Consider the following 22,242-nt stretch of genomic DNA (forward strand, 5'->3'; position numbering starts at 1 on the left):
ATTTACAGAACAAACGTCTTTCATTCGATTCATTTGTGGTAGGCTACTTATAGGCCTAAATCTAAATCTCAGCTGAAATCGACTTGTCATCAAAATGTGTTACTTTTTTGTCTTATTTGGCAATGTCATTCTTGTAAAAGAGAATTAGCTTTATTTATTCATTTTTATCTTTAAATAATGATTACTACTTGTTTACTGGTTAGTGATTACTGTAAAGGAGTAGGAAGGCATGGTGACATCTGTATTATGCGATAACGTGAATTCTGCAACAATAACTTGGTGGATTGATTGTAAAAAAGTACAGGCCAGTAGCCAGCGCCTAGCGGAAGGGGGGTGGGGGGCGGGGTTGTATTTAATTTATTCATTTTGCTGACTTCTGTCTGTTGGTATTTTAATACACTGCAAAAATATTTTTTTGTCTTATTTCCAGCCAAAATATCTAAAAAATTCTTAAATCAAGAAGGATTTTCTAGAAGAGTAAAAATTATCTTGTTTTCAGAAAAAAACTAGTCAAAATTAAGTGTGTTTTTGCTTGAAACAAGCAAAATAATCTGCTAATGGGGTAAAAAAAAAAAAAAAATTATTCCTGTTTTCTATTTGAAATAAGATTTTTTTTTTTACCCCATTGGCAGATTATTTTGCTTGTTCTAAGCAAAAGAATCACTTAATTTTGGCTTGTTTTTTTCTGAAAAAAAGAAAATAATTTTTACTTGTCTTGAAAATCCATCTTGCTTTAAGAATTTTCAGATATTTTGTCTGGAAACAAGACAAAAAATAAAATAAAAACACACATAGGCCTCTAGCACCTCAGTACCATGGTGTAAAAATGAACTACATTTCTAGGTATTTGTATGAAGAACAGTGGTCTTAGTATTAATGCACAAACGCTATAGATTAATCACAGAATACTGTAATTATATTACATTACTCCTTTAATACATTTAATATATGTCTACATTAATAATATAATACAATTCGATATAGGGGAGAGTGCGGGCGTTTGCAACAAGGGGCAGTTGCAACATGGCTTATTTCTTCAAGCAGGAATAAGATACAGAGATAATATTCATACCGCACATGTTTTATTGGCCCCTCATACTTCCTGGAAGAAATCAGCCACATTTGATCATTCCTTCTACAAAAAATCAATTTCATGGTAAAAAAGTATTTTTGGTCATAGTTGTAGAGCTGTTTGTGTGACGCATTGAAAAACATAACATTTTAATCAGTGCGTTCTGAGCTTCTAATAGGCATAGTAAGAGTGTGTCAATGATATTGTAATTTTATAATGATAATAATAATGAACCCCTTTAATAGTTAGTTCTCTCTCCTTTTTTAAGTGAATAGATAAAAAATCTACTTGTTACTAAAGAATGTTTTTCATTTACTATTCCTTGTTTTTTTTTACAGCCAATTTGCCTTATTAAAGACCCTGACTGTGCACAAATAAAATAAAGAAAAAGCAAATTGACATTTAAGAATGATTTAATTACATTTTATTGACTGTTGCAACTGTCCCCTATTGTGGGGACAGTTGCAACATTTCTCTTTGTCTATTTAAGTGTAAATTGTACGTATATTATCATATGTACACATGTTGCAGAAATATGCGTGAGTAGCTGACAGATGTGGCTTTATTGTATTAAAATTTCGGCTTACAAACCGTCTCTGAGAAACTAAAGGAAATGCAAAAAGTGTTGTAACTGTCCCCTCTCTCCCCTATCCCACGTTTCTGTTGCAATACCATGGTGCAGTTAGTGTTAGGCCTATACAATAAAATAAGTCCATGGTAAATGATTCTGACTATCGTTGCGCGCAGCGTTTATCCGGTTTGTCAGCGCTGTTTCATGTCATAAATCGACAAGTCATTTATGTTCTTCACTGATTTCAAGCGCTTCTGCTTCTCACAGCGCTGTTTAGAGCTCCAGAGTAACCTGCACTAGTAAACTTGCGCTCTGCTGCTGATTGAACTTTGATCCGAGCGGATGAAAGGCCCTTGTGGCGCACGCGCTTCAAATGACTATAGCGTATTTAATTCATAGCGCAATTCTGTCTTTCCTTCCCCAGATTTAAGACCTCTTGAAATTATAATTAAGACATTTATACTAATTAAGTTATTTAATACTTTTTGGTAATGCTTTAAAAGAACACTTATTTTAAAAAACATACTTAAATTCTGGACCTTTGGCAGTGTGGGGTGGGTTCGAACCACCCGAACCTCCCCTGGCTACGGGACTGAAGAAATGGAAGAACCCCTCTCAAAAACAACACCGAAGCGCAGACATGGTAGAAGAGACAGCATTGATTTGCCGCCATGTAAGTCTTTGTGGTCTGAACTTACAGTATAATGTTTTGTTTTTTTCAGTTCACTTCATTACATTACAATGTTTTGGTAGTTTTAAAGAATATTAGGATTAGGAGTGTTAACATTATTATTTAATGCAAGTAATTTCCCTCATTTTACAGTTATGAATCTCGACAGCATTCCTCTTTTGACTGAGGAGTGCAAGTGTCCAGTATGTCTGGATGTGATTAGAGATCCGGTCACCACTAAATGTGGACACAACTTTTGCAAGAGTTGTCTGACAGAATGCTGGGACAAGAGTCAGGATTACACATGCCCATATTGTAAAGAAACATTTGGCGAAAGACCTGATTTAAAGAGCAACACAGTTCTTAGAGAAATTGTGAAACTCTCTGAGACAGGTAGGCATATATTTCAAAGTTAAAATCATTTATTAAAAAAATGTAGAGTGCAACAGAGTTTTATAAATGTGCACAAAACTTATTGTAGCCTGCACGATATTTGCTAGAACAGAAAAATCTGCATTTTAAAACTCCTGAAACGAAGACATTTCTTTTGCTTTCAGTCCTGTTCTGCACCAGTGGTCCATTATCTGAGGAGCTCCAGTGTTCCATCTGTCTGGATGTATTTGATAATCCAGTCACCACTCCATGTGGACACAACTTCTGTAAGACCTGCCTGGAAATGTTCTGGGACATCAGGCAGAGCTGTACCTGTCCCTTTTGTAAAGAAACATTCAACAAATATCCTGACCTAAGGTGCAACACCGCTCTTAAAGCGATTGTGCAACTCTTTGAGAAAAACACAGGTAAATATATTTGCGTTTTCATTATGTGAATTTTAGCCAGCATGCTGTTTAGATTAGTGACAAAAGTATTGTATAAATCGAGCATTTACCTTGTGATGTCTGTAAGATGGCACATTTGTTTATTTATTAAGTGCATTTTTATTGTTGATATTATAAAGGATATAAAAGGGAACCTATGATGACAGAATATTCAAAACCAATGGAAATTGAGGACCAAGAGGAGACTCTGTGCAAACCTTCAGGTAATCCGTAATAAACTGAAGTCTTCTATTCTTCTCATAAAAATACACTACCAGTCAAAAGTTTTTGAACAGTAAGATGTGTAATGTTTTTTTAAAGACATCTCATCTGCTCACCAAGCCTGCATTTATTTAATAAAAGTACAGCAAAAACAGTAACATATTGACATATTTTTACTATTTAAAACAATTGTTTTATTTTCAAATGTAATTTATTCCAGTAGTTTCAAAGGCGAATTGCTAGCAGCATTACTCCAGTAACATGATCCTTCAGAAATCATTCTAATATTCAGATTTGCTGCTGAAATATGATAATATTAATAATAATAAATGTACCTTGAACAGCAAATCAGCATATTAGAATGATTTCTGAGGGATCATGTGACAGTGAAGACAGAAGTAATGATGTTGAAAATGTAGCTTTGTTTTTGGAATGTATGTTAAGTCACTTTTCTTTTCTTTTCTTTACAGTAATGGCTTCCTCTAGCAGTGTCCTGACTGAAAACCTTCAGTGTTTCATTTGTCTGGAGGTGTCCACTCATCCCATGATGACCCCATGTGGACATAGCTTCTGTAAGGCCTGCCTGAAGGAATGCTGGGAAAGCAGTCATGACAATACATGTCCATGCTGTAAAGAAAATTTCACTAAGAGCGTGGATCTTAGAGATCTTGAGCAGCTGTTGTCTCACTCTGAAATCCTGAAGTGTCAGAGCTCTTACAACGAGACTAAACCGGAGCCTCGTGAGAAAGCTGTAAACATAAAGGAAGTCGTGATGACTGACCTTCTGGAGGATATTGATCCTAAATTAGTGCAGAAACATAACAGAGCTTTGGAGATGTTCTGTGGAGATGATCAGATGTCTGGATGTCATTCCTGGACTGAGGAAGACCACAATACCTACAACACTGTTCTTGCAGAAGTCAAGAGTAAAGAGGAGAAGGTAACAAAGAATGATCATTTACATACAACAAAAACGAAAAGTAATTAGATATCTTAAAACATAGCATCTGTGTTTTCGTCTCTTATCAGACTCAGGAGATGCACAAGCTTGTGCAGCAGATGATCCTAAACAAAATGAAGAAATATGAAAAAATCCAACATTTTGAAATGAAAGTGAGCAAAGTGAGTCTTACAACATATTATTCATTTATATAAAAATTATTATCAATCCATGTTCCAAAACATTTGTCCTATGTAAAAAAAAAAACTATTATATTATATTTTATTACACGGCTCTTTGGAATGCTTGATTCTGATTGGTCAGTTGAGACATTTGCAGGTTCGTTCTTTTCAAATAATCTCCGCTCCAAAGTAATAACGCATAGCCGGTACTACTTGTATGTTTAAAATCCCTCCGTGCCAACAAAGATTACCGTTTGGCGCCATCTTGTGACAAACACTGGACAACCACAATTAACAATGGAAAATTTCGACATTAATCTATTTAAATGGTCTTACTAACGTACATAGTTTGAATGTTAGTCACGTGGTACTATATCGTTTCGCGGAAGGATAAAAATGTTAATTTAAAACAAATATGCCAATAAAAGGTTTCAAATTCATATTCATGTCCAGTTCTCTTACGAGAGGTCTCTCGTACTGCGTAAGCGTAAGCTTACGCTTGGGGAAAATCCTTTCCGCGAGAGATATTGAAGCCAAAAAATTATCCTTAATTTTGTATTAATGTAAAACGCGTTGCCGCAGTGAGCAGACATAGGCGAGGCGTATTGCGTGCCTATTGGCTGCTCTGCAGCAACTGCAGCACCTATCGAGCGAGGCTTGGCGCGAAACCAGCTCCAATGAGGGCATTTCGCGCCTAATACGTCATCTCCCGCCGAAAGTGGCGTGATCCAAGCCTATAAATATCGCTCGAAGGCAGCTACACTCTGATTTTTTCATCCTTCAAGCGAAGCTCACGCATCGCTGGAGCCGGAGAAGAAGCCGCCGTCGACTGCAAGCATCTCAGCGGGACGAGCCATTGGAACTGCTGGCCACGCCGCCTTCCGTGCCTTCCTGCTGCGCTTTCCGGCGCCTATATCCTTTATAATCCTTTATAATCTACAGTGTGTGTCGCCGCTGCGATACACACTGTTTCTCTAAGAGAGCAAAGTGTCTTTTTAAAGATGCTTTCATACGGCTCGTGCAGATGCCAATGGCGACTCTGAGGACTTGCCTTGCCTTCTTCACTGAGACTGCTCCCCCGACCGCGCGGTGTCGCGCCGTAAAAAGCGCTGTGCCCAGCGGGCCCCGGACCCTTCCTCCAGCCGACAAAGCTCGCCGGTTCGCCCGCCTGCTTCATCGACCTCGTCAGCCTCTGTTCCGGACGTAAAGCGGCCGCTGTATGCCACCGCTTCCATCGACGCCGCTGACGAGGGGGGCCATGAAGGAGGAAGAGGATTTCCGTTTCCCGCCAAAGCGGGAACGCGCATGCTGCTCAGAAGAGGCGATAGCAGCCCACTTATGTCTGCCCTCCGCTGGACGGCGTGCTAAGTCGGCCCTCCCCTCTAAAGCTTGCCGTCAGACGTCAAACCTGCTTCGCCGCGCTCTCGCCGCCGCCTAGCCGCGTCAGCGCTGCGTAACATGGTCTCTCACCGTTGCTGAGAGGCACCCGTGGTTAACGATTTCTGACGTTTTTCTCGTCTGGCCGCCGCCCCGCCAGACGCGGCCCGCGGCCCAGGATTGAGTTGAAACCTGAGCCTCCGAAATCGTCCTAGCACATCTGGGAAAACGACAGTGTACGAGTCCCGCGGTTGCCGGACCCCCACCAAAGTTATTCGCTCGTCCAGTTCCAGGAAATGTGACTTCCAGTGTTTTCTGCAGCCAACAAACCGGCTCCGTCGCCCGTTTGCCTGCACACAAAAGTCGTTCCCACGGCTACACAGATATACCCCCAATAAAGTGTATTATCTGGTGTCCCGGCCACGGCCGATGGTGTTTCATGTGTCGTATGAATATGCCCACTAACCAGTGCTCATCTCTACACACAAACACAGCGCACATAAAATCGACTCAGATCGATTGCGCGTCACACGTGGTAAATGTGCCCGCTTCACAGTGCCCACAGACACCACATTATGCACTGTTGGTTTCTGTAAAAACGAAACCAACAGTGCATTAACTCTATGCTTTGGGATGTTAAATGTGCCCGCTTCACAGTGCTCACAGACACCTCATTATGCACGTCAACCGGTTTCTGTTAAAACGAAACCAACAGTGCATCCACTCTATGCAGGCGAACGTTGTTTTGGAGTGTTAAATGTGCCCGCTTCACAGTGCTCACAGACACCTCATTATGCACGTCAACCGGTTTCTGTAAAAACGAAACCAGGAGTGCGTTCGCTCTATGCAGGCGAACGCTGTTTGGAGTGTTGAACGCCGGTGCGCGAGTCCCGCGGCTGCCAGACTCCCACCGAAAGTATTCGCTCGCTCAGCTCCAAGAAATGTGGCTGTTCCAGCGTTATCCGCAGTCATCAAGCCGGCGCTGCAGCCTGCTTGTCTGCACTCAAGAGCCGTTCTCACGGCTACCCAATTAAATCCTCAAAGGAGTGTATTTTCGGGTGTTCCGGCCATAGCCGAAGGTGTTTTGTGTGTAGCTCGCATGCACATACACATGAGCACATCCTGTCATACAAAACCCGCGCACATAAAGTCGACCCGAATCGGCTGCGCTTCACATGTGATAAATGTGCCCACCCCAGAGTGCCCACACATATCACATCAGGCAGGTCTTACGGTTTCTGTAAAAACGAACCGGACGACGCCCCGTCTACACGGCTAAAGGCTGCGCTGAGTGTGTTGAATGTGCCCGTTACTACGCAACCACATATACACACAAAGATAGCAGTCCCCGCGGTCAGTGTACCCCGAGCCTCGAATGTCACAGTCACTCGTGCGTCACAACGCACCGAAGCGACTCCGTTATTGACAGATCGGAGCGCGCTTCGCACCTACCCCCTTGCGTTACAGGTAAATGCATGGGAAAAGCTCCCAGGGGTTTCACAATGGGTGCTGGACATTATTAAAGGAGGCTATTCGCTACAGTTTCACCGACTTCGCATGTGGTATATGTGCCCACCTCAGAGTGCCCACACATATTACATCAGGCAGGTCTTACGGTTTCTGTAAACCGGACGACGCCCAGTCTACGCGGCTTAAAGCTGCATCGAGTGTGTTAAATGTGCCGTTACCACGCAACCACACATACACACAGAGAAAGCAGTCCCCGCGGTCAGCGTACCCCGAGCCTTGCATGTCACAGACACCGAAGCGGCTCCGTTAGTAACAGATCGGAGCGCGCTTCGCACCCACCCCCTCGCATTACATGATAGATGCATGGGAAAAACTCCCAGGGGTCTCAAAATGGGTGCTGGACATTATAAAGAGAGGCTATTCGCTCCAGTTTCGACGACGCCCTCGCCGTTACACGGCGCGCGTCGAGACCACGATAAAGGCAGATGCAGCACAACTGCTACGAGCCGAAGTGACCACTAGATCTAAGGCAACTGAACAAAGCGCTAGTGAAGCGAAAGTTCAGAATGCTCACAACCAAGAAAATCCTCGCACAAGTGTGCCGAGGAGACTGGTTTGTGTCAGTGGATCTGAAAGACGCGTATTTTCAAATACAGATAGCGTCGCGTCACAGGCGATTTTTGAGATTCGCCTTCGAGGGCCAAGCTTATCAGTACACAGTCCTGCCATTCGGTTTGTCCCTAGCACCCCGTACATTTACAAAGTGCATGGACGCAGCGCTCGCCCCGCTCAGACAGAAAGGCGTGCGAATACTGAATTATTTGGACGAATGGCTGATTTTAGCGCAATCTCACTCAATGCTCAGGGAACACACGACCATGTTACTCGATCACCTCGAGAACTTGGGTTTGAAAGTCAATTGGGAGAAAAGCTCGCTGAACCCCAGCCAGAATATCTCCTTCCTGGGCATAGAAGTGGACTCGCTGGCAATGACAGCGAAGCTTTCGTCAGTGCGCGCGCTGAACGTTCAGAGCGCAGTGAGCGCGCTCTGCCGCAGCAAGTCTGCCCCGCTCAAGACCTTTCAAAGAGTGTTAGGTCTTATGGCCTCAGCATCATCAGTTCTACAGTTAGGGATGCTCTGCATGCGCCCACTGCAGTTCTGGCTGAGAGCGCGAGTGCCGCGCCGAGCGTGGGCGTCCGGTCGACTCCGTCTCACGATCAATCAGAGATGCGTTACAGCCCTGATGCCGTGGAGAACAGCCGGCTGGTACCAAACAGGTGTCACTCTAGAGAGACCCTCGAAGGTGAAAGTAGTGTCCACGGACGCGTCCACCTCGGGATGGGGAGCGCTGCTAGACGGCAGACCGTCGTTCGGCCAGTGGTCAGAACGCGAGAAATCGCTGCATATCAACTGCCTCGAAATGATGGCAGTGGAGAATGCGCTGACATATTTTCTTCCCTTATTGAAGGGAAGTCATGTATTAGTCCGCTCCGACAACATATCGGTAGTGGCTTACATAAATCGCCAGGGCGGTCTCAGGTCCAGAAAACTACATGCACTTGTAGAACGCCTTCTGGTATGGGCTCATCGCAACCTGCGCTCGCTGAGGGCAGCGCACGTGCGGGGGACCCTAAATGTAGGACCAGACAGACTGTCCAGGAACAATGTTCCGGCGGGCGAATGGTCGCTGCACCCTCAGACGGTGCAACTATTATGGAAAACATTCGGCAGAGCGGAGATAGATCTATTTGCATCTCAGGACAACGCTCATTGTCTAGAATTCTTTTCCAAAGCCAAGGACGCGCTAGCCCATGCGCGGCCCCGCCGTCCTCTTTATGCTTTTCCCCCAGTCTCTCTCCTACCTCAGGTGATAGAGAGGGTGAAGGAGGAAGGGTGTGCAATACTGCTAATAGCGCCGTTTTGGGGGAACCAGCCTTGGTTCCCAGCGCTGATGCAGATGACGAGCATCTCACCGTGGCCAATACCTGTGAGGAGAGACCTCCTCTCGCAGGCGGGCGGCGCGATTTGGCACCCTCACCCCGAGCTGTGGTCCCTTCATGTATGGGTCACCAGGGAATATATGATGAACTCCCCACAGGAGTGATATCAACGATCGCACAAGCTAGAGCTCCATCTACTAGACGGCTCTATGCCTCGAAGTGGTCGATATTTGCGGACTGGTGCACAGCCCGCGGATCTTCACCCACAGACTGTGGAGTGACAGATGTACTTTCCTTCCTACAAGAGCTGCTGGACAAGGGCAGGTCCCCGTCCACGCTCAAAGTTTATGTGGCGGCCATAGCAGCGTTCTCGAGGACAACGCTAGGTCAGTCAATAGGGAGGAACGATTTAATCATACGCTTCCTTAGAGGAGCTAAGAGATTAAATCCACCCAGACCGCCTTCAGTCCCAACGTGGGACCTTTCTGTGGTGCTGGACGCTATGAAGGGCGGACCATTCGAACCACTACAGGCGGCTGAATTAAAATATCTGTCTCTTAAGGCTATATTCCTCCTAGCGCTCGCTTCAGTAAAGCGCGTAGGAGACTTGCACGCGCTCTCCGTGGGCGCGACATGCATGGAGTTTGGACCTAACAACTCTAAAGTTATACTCAAACCCAAGCATGGATATGTGCCAAAGTCTATTAACACACCGTTTCGAGCACAGGTCATCGCACTGTCTGCTCTGCCGGTTGTGGATGAAGAGGCTGACGCGAGACTCTTATGTCCAGTGAGAGCGCTAAGAGTCTATGTGTCTCGCACGTCTGCTTTTAGACAGACAGAACAGCTGTTTGTCTCGTTTTACGGGCATTCTAAAGGAATGGCTGCGTCAAAACAGACTTTATCCAGATGGATAGTGGATGCTATTGCACTGGCGTACGAGTCCAAGAGCATGCAATGCCCGCTGGGTGTCAGAGCACATTCCACAAGGGGCGTGGCCTCATCGTGAGCTTGGTCGAGTGGGATTAACTTGCAAGACAGTTGTACGGCGGCAGGCTGGGCCTCTCCGTCTACATTCATAAGATTCTACAACTTGGAGGTTCCCGCCCTACAGGCCAAGTTGCTATCGGTCTAGATATTAACAGATATCTAGACCCATGTTCCAAGTTTATCCAGGTCGTTTACCTGCCCGGATACACCAGGAGCCAGTGTTTCTAGGGTCCTAATCCCCTTATACGTTCAAGCACGTTCAAGCACTATATGAACCCCGGGCTATCGCCCTCGGGTCTATGGTGTCAGATCTTGGCATGCACGGCGTTTTACATGGGGTCCCCAAGCATAAGCTTACGCTTACGCAGTACGAGAGACCTCTCGTAAGAGAACGTACTCGGTTACTAACGTAACCTCGGTTCTCTCAGAGAGGGAACGAGTACTGCGTACCTTGCCGTGCAAGCGCGTGCTCTGGGCGCTTTTATGATGAAAAAACCAGAGTGTAGCTGCCTTCGAGCGATATTTATAGGCTTGGATCACGCCACTTTCGGCGGGAGATGACGTATTAGGCGCGAAATGCCCTCATTGGAGCTGGTTTCGCGCCAAGCCTCGCTCGATAGGTGCTGCAGTTGCTGCAGAGCAGCCAATAGGCACGCAATACGCCTCGCCTATGTCTGCTCACTGCGGCAACGCGTTTTACATTAATACAAAATTAAGGATAATTTTTTGGCTTCAATATCTCTCGCGGAAAGGATTTTCCCCAAGCGTAAGCTTACGCTTACGCAGTACTCGTTCCCTCTCTGAGAGAACCGAGGTTACGTTAGTAACCGAGTACGTTTTTTTCCTTATGTGGCAAGTAGCCGTGTAATAAGCGGGATAATGTACAGGCAGCCTGTAGTTATCGCGAAATAAGCCCCTTCAGTGTGATACAAGACCCTCCGCTTCGCGTTGGGTCCTGATCACACTGTCGGGGCTTATTTCTGCGATAACTACCGGCTGCCTGTACATTATCCCTTACATATTTATGTTGATCTGTGTGACCTTTTAAATTAGAAAAACAAAAACAAAGGGAAAGAGGAAGCAGACAATATTGAGCTCTCCACTGATCTGAATAACTTCATTGAGAAATGTCAGGTACATGTGTTCTTGAAGGTGTTAGGTGAAGGTCTAGGATCATAAAATCATTTCTGAACACATTTTTAAGTTTATTTGATATTACTATTCTGCTCAACATCTAAAGATAATTAGAAATCTTTATGTAAAGCATCTGTATTTTCCTTCTCATCAGACTCAGGAGATGAAGATGCACAAGCTTGTGCAGCAGATCATCCAGGACACAATGAAGAAAAAGATAGAAATCAAACACTCTGAAATGAAAATGAGCAAAGTGAGTCTTGCAGCATATTATTCATTTGTTAAATTATTGTATTGGTGTTTGTGTTTCTTTCTGATTTTAGAAAAATGAAGAGAGAGAGAAAGCAGACAACACTGAGATCTCCACTGATCTTAAGTACTCCATTGAGAAATATCAGGTATTGAGATCAAGTACATGTGTTCTTAAAGCACTAGGACCATAGAGTCATTTCTGAACATATTTGTAGACGTTTATTTGATATTACTATATTGCTCAACATGAAATGATAAGTAGAAATCTTAAAACATACTGGATGATGTAAAGCATCTGTATTTTTCCTTCTCATCCCAGACTTGTGTGCACCAGATCATCCAGGACACAATGAAGAAAAATATAGAATATGAAATAAAAATGAGCAAAGTGAGTCTTGCAACATATTATTCATTTCTTAAAAAGTTATATTATTACCAGTCAAAAGTTTTTGAACAATAAAATGTTAATGTTTTTAAAGAAGTCTCTTCTACTCACTAAGCCTGCATTTATTTGATCCAAAAAATATATTGATCCAAATGTATTTCTATATATTCAAATAAAAAGCAGTTATTTTAAATAGTAAACATATTTCACAATATTACTGCTTCTGCTGTATTGTGGATGAAATAAATGCAGGCTTGGTGAGCAGAAGAGACTTCTTTAAAAACATTAAAAATCTTAGTGTTCAAAAACCTTTGACTGGTATTATATTATATTACATTATATTACTGTCTGTGATTTTTTTTTTTTTTTTTTTTATAAAAATGAACAGACAGAGAAAGCAGGCAACATTGAGCTCTGCAATGATCTGAATTACTCCACTGAGAAATATCAGGTATGAAGATCTTGAAGATGTGTTCTTAAAGCACTAGGACCATAAAGTCATTGCTGATGTACAACACATTTGATATTATTATACTGATACAAATTTACATGATATTTACATGATATTTACACATGTTACAGCTTACATTTGTTGTTCACCACTCACAGATGACACTTTCTGAGCGCTGGGCGAAGACCAGGATCAAATTTTTACTTTTTTTGCTGCCGTAATAAGGCTGAAGCAGGAGCAGTAATACCACGCAGCACATGTGCAAATGCTAAACTAGCTGGGAACTCATTTCTGATAATACTCCGCCTGCTTCGGCCAGCAAACTTCCTTGACTATTACGCCGGAATGGGAGTGTAGTTCCTAATCTTATCAGCCTAGAAACTCGCAGCTTTGCATTTCCACCGGTCTTAGTACACGATATAACTACAGAAGAGTCAAGTTTTAAATACAACAAATATGGAAACTCGTTGGTCATTTTTGAACGCGATGCTATTGGTCTAATAGGATTCAATGATCTATGCTAAGCTATGCTAAAAGTGATATCGCCAGAACAGGAGAATGGCTGAATGGATTTCAAAACGGTAAAACTCAACTTATTAACTCGGGGGGAGTTGGAGAATGAGCCTATTTCCAAAAAAAGTGGAGTGTTCCTTTAAGCCTTTTGGATCTACAGGATGTGCCCTTTGCTGACAATTTCAGTTACCTTTCTTTTTAACCAATAATTTTGTATAATGTATTTAGAACAATGAAAATTATAATCACAGAATTTAGTCCACATGGTTGTTTGGGTCTGTAACTGTTTAATATAATAATCCTTAATGAAGTATGCATAACCATACGCATAATCATCTTTATTAGAAACATATATAGGTTATATGCTAAAGAGTGTAATAAGTGGCTTCCAGGCATTGTTGTTTGTTTATGGAATGACTTATCAATATCTTGTTTAACCGGTTATGTCGGGGAAGAAGTTTTTTTTCTTCAAATAATGGTTAGACAGAAAAAATGTTTGACAAACTGGTTTAGAAATGATCCATTATTTAGATGCATAGAAATGTCACACCTTGAAATCCCTCTTTGGATTTTATTGTTATCAACTTTGTATTCGAACCACATAATTTGAAAACTATTGTAATCTTGTTGGGTGAATAAATTGGGTGAATAAGGATCACACCGCTGTTCTTTGACTTTTGTGTGTACACATACAAGTTTTGCAAGACTTTAAATAATAATTCTATATTGATTTGATGACTGAATAGGCAAGCAGGGAATCTGTCTTAGATTTAGAAGGGCTAACAGTTCACACAACAGCAATTATATATTTTACAATCAATTCATTAATAAATAAGAAAATTTACAGTTTTAAAAAAAGCTTTCAGTATTCCAATGATCTTTGGTTTTCAGAGAGCAAATCTTTGTCAAAGACAACCATCATCTTTCATGTGCACACACAAGATTTATCAAAGGAACTTTACCTGAGATAAAGGGAAGTTTATGACATTGTAAAATCTATTTTTATCACAGCACACTGCTATCATCTTCAACATAAAAATATTTGAATGTATGTGTTTCAAAAGATGTTTGTTCATTATTTTTTATAATTTTTATTTATTTATTTATCTTTTCTGAATCATATTTGTCCACTTTTGGTTCTACCATCAATTCCTACTGATGTATTGAGTGGGTGGCATCTGTTGCCTGTATGAAGGCTCATTGGCAGCATGTACTCTGACCCTGACTGATGAACACTTCCTGTAGACGTGCATTCCAGCAGACAGCAGAGAGAAACCAATCACGATACTCAGCACTGCTGCCACAGTGACCTCTGCCTTAGACACTGTGACTGAGGAGCGACGCATGAAGCTGGGATGAGGAGTGGACCTGTCTTTCTCCATCACATCATCATCACTACTAAACAGAAAAGATACAATAACTTACAGAGAGACCCAAATGACATTAGAACACGTTGCGTTTTGAGTTTTGTAACTTCTGACATATTTTGATGCAGATAAAACATTTAAAATGTAGAAAAAAAAAAAGTTTAGACTAACCTTTCAGTAAATGTGCCTGCATTTAGAAGAACAGCTGTCTTTTGTCTTGATGTGGGAGGAGCTAAATCAGAATATTTGCATATTCTTTTGTCTGGGCAAAAAATGAAACCCTGATAGCCAGACACCTACATGATTTAAAGGCAAAAAGTTATAAAAAGGCAACCTACAGTCGTGGCCAAAAGTTTTGAGAATTACATAAATATTGGAAATTGGAAAAGTTGCTGCTTAAGTTTTTATAATAGCAATTTGCATATACTCCAGAATGTTATGAAGAGTGATCAGATGAATTGCATAGTCCTTCTTTGCCATGAAAATTAACTTAATCCCGAAAAAAAAACTTTCCACTGCATTGTTAAGAAGGCTTCAGGGCGTCCAAGAAAGTCCAGCAAGCGCCAGGATCGTCTCCTAAAGAGGATTCAGCTGTGGGATCGGAGTGCACCAGTGCAGAGCTTGCTCAGGAATGGCAGCAGGCAGGTGTGAGCGCATCTGCACGCACAGTGAGGCCAAGACTTTTGGAAGATGGCCTGGTGTCAAGAAGGGCAGCAAAGAAGCCACTTCTCTCCCAAAAAACATCAGGGACAGATTGATCTTCTGCAAAAAGTATGGCGAATGGACTGCTGAGGACTGGGGCAAAGTCATATTCTCCGATGAAGCCTCTTTCCGATTGTTTGGGGCATCTGGAAAAAGGCTTGTCCGGAGAAGAAAAGGTGAGCGCTACCATCAGTCCTGTGTCATGCCAACAGTAAAGCATCCTGAGACCATTCATGTGTGGGGTTGCTTCTCATCCAAAAACACAGCCATGAATAAAGAATGGTGCTAAAACACCCTCCAACAGCCACTTCTTTCAACAATCCAACAACAGTTTGGTGAAGAACAATGCATTTTCCAGCACGATGGAGCACCGTGCCATAAGGCAAAAGTGATGACTAAGTGGCTCGGGGACCAAAACGTTGAAATTTTGGGTACATGGCCTGGAAACTCCCCAGATCTTAATTCCATTGACAACTTGTGGTCAATCCTCAAGAGGCGGGTGGACAAACAAAAACCCACTAATTCTGACAAACTCCAAGAAGTGATTATGAAAGAATGGGTTGCTATCAGTCAGGATTTGGCCCAGAAGTTGATTGAGAGCATGCCCAGTCGAATTACAGAGGTCCTGAAAAAGAAGGGCCAACACTGCAAATACTGACTCTTTGCATAAATGTCATGTAATTGTCGATAAAAGCCTTTGAAACGTATGAAGTGCTAATAATTATATTTCAGTACATCACAGAAACAAAGATCTAAAAGCAGTTGAGCAGCAAACTTTGTGAAAACTAATATTTGTGTCATTCTCAAAACTTTTGGCCATGATGTTAGATGTTAGATGTTTAAGTCATTATACTTAAACTCAAGGGTTCAAATAAGGTTTATTTGTAAGCCTGGACAACAAAACCAGTCATAAGCAGCATGGGTATATTTGTAGCAATAGCCAATGTATGGGTCAAAATTATCTATTTTTCTTTTTAATGCCAAAAATCATTAGGATTGTAAGTAAAGATCATGTTCCATGAAGATTTTTTGTAAGTTTCCTACTGTAAATATATACAAATTTATAATAAAATTTTTGTTTAGCAATATGCATTGCTAAGAACTTCATTTGAACTTCAGAACTTCACTAAAAAGATGACTAGTTTCGTGGTCCAGGGTCACATTTCACATTTAAGTTTTCAGAGATAGCCAGTGAGTCTCACTAACCTCAATGCTCATTCCTGCTGGACAATCCAACCAATCCGAATCCTTCACCTGAATTTGATATTCGTTCATTCCAGTGCATCTGTGTCTGTAACAGTGACCTGCCATTGCAGTGCTAAAAGTCGCATTATTCTAATAAAGGGAGGGTAAAAATTAAAACAGCCTTTAAAAGTGAATCTAATATTGAAAAACTGTAGCTTTAACATCTTTAAGCATTTATAAATAGTTTTGTTCATGAATGTGAGAGCATGTGGTACCAGTCTGGTGAGGTTAGATATGAAACAGCGGCTGTCTGAGCCATATATCTCTCCACTCCCTTCATTCATTCCACTCCTCTCATTCTCCTCTTTCCAGCACTCACTCTGATGAAGAAAAGTGGCATTACACAAAATTTGTGAGGGATGTTTTTACAAATAAAAATCTAAACAACAGCAGACTCACAGCATTTGCCAGGGGTTTGAAAATGTGGCAGCCATCCAGGTACTGATCAGTGAGACACTCCCCCTTGTGGAAGTGAAGGTAATGACATCCCAATCCACTGGGAATAAAACAGTTGACAGTTTATCTACATTTGAGGTTACAAGATTGAAAGATTAAAATACCTTGTAGAATCTGCAAGATATTAATTATTTGACCAAAATAAGAGGGATCATACAAATTGCATGTTATTTTTTAATTAATACTGACCTGAATAAAATATTTCACATACAAGATGTTTACATATAGTCCACAAGAGAAAATAGTAGTTGAATTTATAAAAAATGATCCTGTTCAAAGGTTTACATACGCTTGATTCTCAATACTGTGTTGTTACCTGAATGATTTTTTTTTTTTTAGTAATAGTTTATAGTAATAGTCCCTTGTTTTTCCTGAACAGTTAAACTGCCCGCTGTTCTTCAGAAAAATTCTTTAGGTTCCACAAATTCTTTGGTTTTTAATCATACAGTCATTATCAGAAAGGGTACAAATACACAAAAAAGCTGAAAAACCATAGAATTTGTCGGACCTAAAGGATTTTTCTGAAGAACAGCAGGCAGTTTAACTGTTCAAGACAAACAGGGGACTCATAAACAACTATTACTAAACAAAACAAACACAGCTGTGGATCATTCAGGCAACAGCACAGTATTAAGAATCAAGTGTATATAAACTTTTGAATGGGGTCATTTTTAAACATTCAACTATTATTTTCTCTTGTGGACTATATTTAAACATCTTTTATGTGAAATGTCATATTGGAATGACATGAGGGTAAGAAATTAATGACGGAATTTTCATTTTTGGGTGAACTATCTTTTTGAATGCCTGTGATTATTTAAAAGAGCATAATTTGTTTGATTACCTGTCTGTGCAAAAGAAAGCTGAAGAATTGTGACAAGTAGAGACAGACCCAAACTGATGGCCTTCACCTAAAACACACAGAAACACAGCAGGAATGGTAAATCAGTGCACACGCAAGTCCAAGGTTTGACTCCAGACTCAACAAGTGCATAATATTTATCTTAGCGGATGTCAACCAGCAAAATGGACTCAACAGTGGATGTCTTACCTTCTCCCCACACCAGGCTCTGAGCTCGACTGAGGTTCACTGAATACCAGCCTGTGTCCTGGAGGGCTGCAAGTGTGATGGGATCAATCCGAATGAGTGACGGCTCCACCAGTACAGCTGCCATGATGGAACCCTGAAGCACACGAGACTCCCAATGTGACGAGAGACCATCTGAACCAGCATCCTGAAACAAAGAAAGACAGGAAGGAGAAGTCTTTGAGTATAGCATCTGTGTTTTACATTAGGCTGTTTGTACCAAGTATAAAGAGCAACACATAGCATTTTGTTTACACTAAGTGCAAAGTGTGATGCTATTCAAAGTATAAAGGAAAATATGTGGCAATTTAAAAAAAATGGTTATCACTGAGTACTATGGTGTACAGTAGTCATTTGAAATGGATCAAAACCTTTCATCAAAGTTGTCCTAAAACTAAAACAATACCTGTTCTTGTCTTAGGACAACTTTGATTAACTTTTTGGCTCCACTTCAAATGTTGACTACTGTGTATTAAGGTACCATGATGATACCATCACAGGGCCATGTCAATATTACAGTAGTGTCTTCTTGTATTCAGTGGGTACCTTGTTCTCTAACGGAGCTCCAAGGTCAGTGTTGGTAGATTTGAGGTGTTTTTGCATTTCTCTGATCACAGTAGGAGAATACAGTCTGACTTGGCCCATCTCATCTGTGCTGGTCACCTGACCATGAGACCAGCAGTCTATGCCAGCTTCATAACACACACAATGACAAAAATTACCAGCAAATGCACAACATAAGAGGGCTACGATAAACACCATAACTCTAACAGATATCTATTCAATTACATAAAGAACACTTAGAAAAATAAAGCAGTGTTATTTACCCTGAGAAGAGAGAGAACAGTCTTTCCATCGGCTGAAGAGATCTTTACTAAAGCCCAACACGTGGAACAGCTCATGGATCACTGTCTGTACCAAAAGAAAATAACAATGAGTGAATGCTATACTCTACATATGACTAAAGTTTACTCTTCTCAGACACACTCACTGTCACCTGCACAAAGTGTTCATGTGTGTATCTTTCCATACTGAGTGTCTCTCTACAGATGATCATAGTTCCAGCCAGAGGACGTCCCTCTGAATCTGTCTGACAGTGAGCAGCATAAGCCAGTATACTAGACTGAGGAGACAAGACATTTTGAGACAATCTGCACTGATCTTCACTATTTTTCCCCTAGTAAAGACCATTTTTTTTCTGAAAGGACACTTGACCTTATTACCTGCCTGTGGAAAACAAGGCTGAAAACTGTCATGATTGAAAAGGAAATATGTTACAGACATTACATGACAACCTGCATTAATAACTCAGACTTGGATATGACAAATATTAAAATAAAATAAAAAATAAAATTGAAAGGTATCATTTTATCTTATCTTTATCTTTATCAGTTTTTGAACAGTATGATTTTTAATGTTTTTTAAAGAAAATATTTCCAGTTATTGATCCAAAGTACAGCAAAAACAGTAACATTTTGAAATATATTTACTATTTAAAATAACTGTTTTCTATTCAAATATATTTTAAAATAAAAAAATAATTTTTAGCATCATTACTCCAGTAACATGATACTCCATTCTAATTTTCTGATTTGCTGCTCAACAAAACTAATTATTATTATGTTGAAAACAACTGAATTTTTAGATTTTGTTCAGGTTTTTTAGATGAATAGAAAGATCAGGAGATCAGCATTTATCTGAAATAGAAATCTTTTGTGACATTATATATGTCTTCATTAACACTTTTGATCAATTTGAAGCATCCTTGCTAAATAAAAGTATACATTTTTATCATTTCTCCAAGTATATAGACTATAAATACTGACTCCAAGCCTACATATGTACTGTATCATGTTATAAAAGCTTTTTATTTCAGATAAACGTTAATCTTTGGATCCTTCTATTTATCAAAGAATCCAAAATAAATTTACTCAACTGTTTTAAATATTGATAATAATAAAAATGTTTCTGCAATATGCAAATCAGCATATTATAATAATTTCTGAAAGATCATGTGACACTGAAGACTGACGTAATGATGCTGAAAATGTAGCTTTGATCACAGGAATAAATTACATTTTTTAAAATATTCAAATAGAAAGAAGTTATTTTAAATAATAAAATATTTTACAATATTACGACTTTTGCTGTATTTTACATCAAATAAATGCAGGCTTGGTGAGCAGAAGAGAATTCTTTTTAAAAAATCCATATATATATATATATATTTTTTTTTTTTATTTATATATATATATATATTTTTTTTTTTTTTTTTGGTTTTTCTAGTAAACACCAATTATATAGACAATTTTTACATTTTCAGAAAAGCCCACTATTCAAATTTCATTACCTGCCTTTGCAAAACAGTTATGCCTTTGCAAATAAGATAATGCATTGTCAAATATATACAGATCTGAGAAAAATAGCAGTGACAGTCTCTACCTCTGCTCGACATTTATCTGTGCTGTGAGTGAACACATAAAGCAGAAAGTCGGTTTCAGAAACTCCCATCCCCTCTGGCTTCAGCACTGTCGGGACTGGATGCTCAGGATGTGGATAAACAACACAGCCATTCAGGTGCTCATCTGGGATCTGTAAACAGGAAAGACTGAGCAATAAGGGCAATATTTTGAGTATTGTGTGTTTATGTATAAAAAGAGACTCACAATTACACCAAGGCAGCTCTCAAACCTGTAATTCTCATTGGCTCTGCCACATCTGAGGAGAATGACACATAGCGTAGTTGACTAATTATAACATTTTGAAAATCAGTAAACATCAAAATTCATACTACTATTTGCAGAACAAACAAATGACACAGCTAGTAAAGTACAAACAGTAGAAGAGCCAGAGAAGGAGATGCAAAACATACTTCATGTGGTTAACAGTGCTGCTGTTTCTCCAGATGAATTTGCAGTATTTGTTTATGTCTCTATTCAGCAGCAGACTGTGTGGAACTCGTCTCACTATGAACAAACATCCACATAAAGTTGCTAAAGAAGAAAATATGGAGATAAATCTGAATTCCTGTCTCACTATACTTGTTTAGTCTGGACTTCACACACCTGACAGCAAATTGGAAACTTTCTTCACAGCATCATCAAATGCGCTCATTAATTTCTCTCGCTCCCATTCTGCGAGGGCGGGGCTTTCCGAAGGAAAGGTCTTGATTCTGATTGGTTGAGAATCCGCCATGGCTTCCACATATCTTTTTGCTCTCTGATGTGAGGAACTGCGGGGGGCTGGATTTTCCGCTGACGCAGTTTCACTCAAGGACCAATGAGCAGAGACGTATTGGCCAGTGGGCGGGGACATAACTTTGATTGATCTCTGAACTTGGTCAAAGATGCACTTCCCCCAAGTACATTGAAACCACGGCAACAATAAACCAACGCAAACATAAGGCGCAAAAGGCATTATCTATAGTATAAAAAACAAAGAAAAGCATAATTATTTGAATAGATACCGTTCAAAATTTTAGGGTTAATATATTTCACTAACTTATTCTAATGCACCCCTGTGATAGCAAAACCGATCTTCTGTCACATCATCCTTCAGAAATCAATCTAACCTTTTTTAATATCAATATTATCAATATTTAAAACAGTTCAGTACATTTTTCAGGATTCTTTGATGAATAGAAAGATCAAAAGATCAGCATTTATCTGAAATAAACAGCTTTTGTAACATTTTACACTATACCATTCAATCAAAGAAACCTGAAAAAATCTACTCAGCTGTTTTTAACATCATAATAATAAAACAAACGTTTTTTGAGCAGCCAATAAGAATATTAAAATGACTTCTGAAGGATCATGTGACTGGAGTAATTATGCTAAAAATTCAGCTTTTAAATCACAGGAATAAATTAAATAAAAAAAAAGATTCAAAAAGAAAAGTTTTTTAAAATCATATTTTAAATAGTAAAAATATTTCAACATTTTACTGTTTCTGCTGTATTTTAGAACAAATAAAGGTAGGCTTGGTGAGCAGAAGAGACTTCTTTAAGAAAAAAACATTACAAATCTTACTGTTCAGAAACGTTTGACTGGTCTACTTTAGAACAGGTTAAAACGTTTTTGATCACAAAGTAAAATAATAAATCAATAGATTTCTCACCAGCGTAGTATCAGTCCTTTAGCTTGTATTTGGAGATGATGAATTAAAAAACTTTCATGCCTGTCTGTCTCTTTCTCTTGTAAGCAGAACGATCAGGTATAGTTCTTCTTCACAGGATGTAAAGAAACTGAGCCAATCACTAACAATGCAGGCTTTGATGTGCAAATAAGACAATCACCTCTCACTGTTTCACCTTTAATAGAATAGTCACCTTCTTCACCTGTAACACTTGAACATCCAAAGCTTTCTTTAAAAAAAAAAAAAAAAAAAAAACATAT

At 40.1% G+C, this 22,242-nt stretch overlaps 2 protein-coding genes across 5 annotated transcripts in view; one reads left to right on the top strand and one right to left on the bottom strand.

Annotated features, from left to right (window-relative positions):
* LOC141331281 (uncharacterized) overlaps nt 1-13,659 on the top strand; it is a 14,266-nt gene extending 607 nt beyond the window's left edge. The window contains exons 2-13 of one of the 4 annotated variants that reach the window (XM_073836286.1): nt 2,192-2,316; nt 2,467-2,706; nt 2,871-3,113; nt 3,272-3,355; nt 3,824-4,293; nt 4,383-4,475; nt 11,307-11,387; nt 11,542-11,640; nt 11,711-11,785; nt 11,959-12,027; nt 12,413-12,475; nt 12,634-13,659. In XM_073836286.1, coding sequence (XP_073692387.1) covers nt 2,244-2,316; nt 2,467-2,706; nt 2,871-3,113; nt 3,272-3,355; nt 3,824-4,293; nt 4,383-4,475; nt 11,307-11,387; nt 11,542-11,640; nt 11,711-11,785; nt 11,959-12,027; nt 12,413-12,475; nt 12,634-12,696 — 1,653 coding nt within the window. In that variant the 5' untranslated portion in view covers nt 2,192-2,243 and the 3' untranslated portion in view covers nt 12,697-13,659. The remainder of the gene's footprint in view (nt 1-2,191; nt 2,317-2,466; nt 2,707-2,870; nt 3,114-3,271; nt 3,356-3,823; nt 4,294-4,382; nt 4,476-11,306; nt 11,388-11,541; nt 11,641-11,710; nt 11,786-11,958; nt 12,028-12,412; nt 12,476-12,633) is intronic. The other 3 variants (XM_073836287.1, XM_073836288.1, XM_073836289.1) reach the window with 3 other exon arrangements.
* Nucleotides 13,660-13,940: 281 nt separating this feature from the next.
* Nucleotides 13,941-21,040, bottom strand: cirop (ciliated left-right organizer metallopeptidase). Its single transcript, XM_073836639.1, has 14 exons — nt 20,911-21,040; nt 20,718-20,811; nt 20,512-20,563; nt 20,288-20,437; nt 18,843-18,968; nt 18,673-18,757; nt 18,392-18,495; nt 17,810-17,993; nt 17,603-17,669; nt 16,702-16,798; nt 16,518-16,622; nt 16,264-16,392; nt 14,543-14,651; nt 13,941-14,408 (listed from the first exon to the last, which is right to left on the bottom strand). The coding sequence occupies exons 1-14, from the start codon at nt 21,038-21,040 to the stop codon at nt 14,134-14,136; spliced, it is 1,707 nt and encodes a 568-aa protein (XP_073692740.1). The 3' UTR covers nt 13,941-14,133.
* Nucleotides 21,041-22,242: the final 1,202 nt, after the last annotated feature.

This window comes from Garra rufa, chromosome 3, assembly GCF_049309525.1.
Source record: "Garra rufa chromosome 3, GarRuf1.0, whole genome shotgun sequence".
NCBI lineage: Eukaryota > Metazoa > Chordata > Actinopteri > Cypriniformes > Cyprinidae > Garra > Garra rufa.

Bases quoted from the DNA above. Each gene is read 5' to 3' on its own strand.
- cirop (XM_073836639.1), bottom strand. From the start codon at position 21,040: ATGGCGGATTCTCAACCAATCAGAATCAAGACCTTTCCTTCGGAAAGC. The intron at 17,670-17,809 runs GTAAGACATCCA...TGTGTGTTTTAG, and splicing joins GAGCCTGGTGTGGGGAGAAG to GTGAAGGCCATCAGTTTGGG. The intron at 16,393-16,517 runs GTACCACATGCT...TCCCTTTATTAG, and splicing joins TATCTAACCTCACCAGACTG to AATAATGCGACTTTTAGCAC.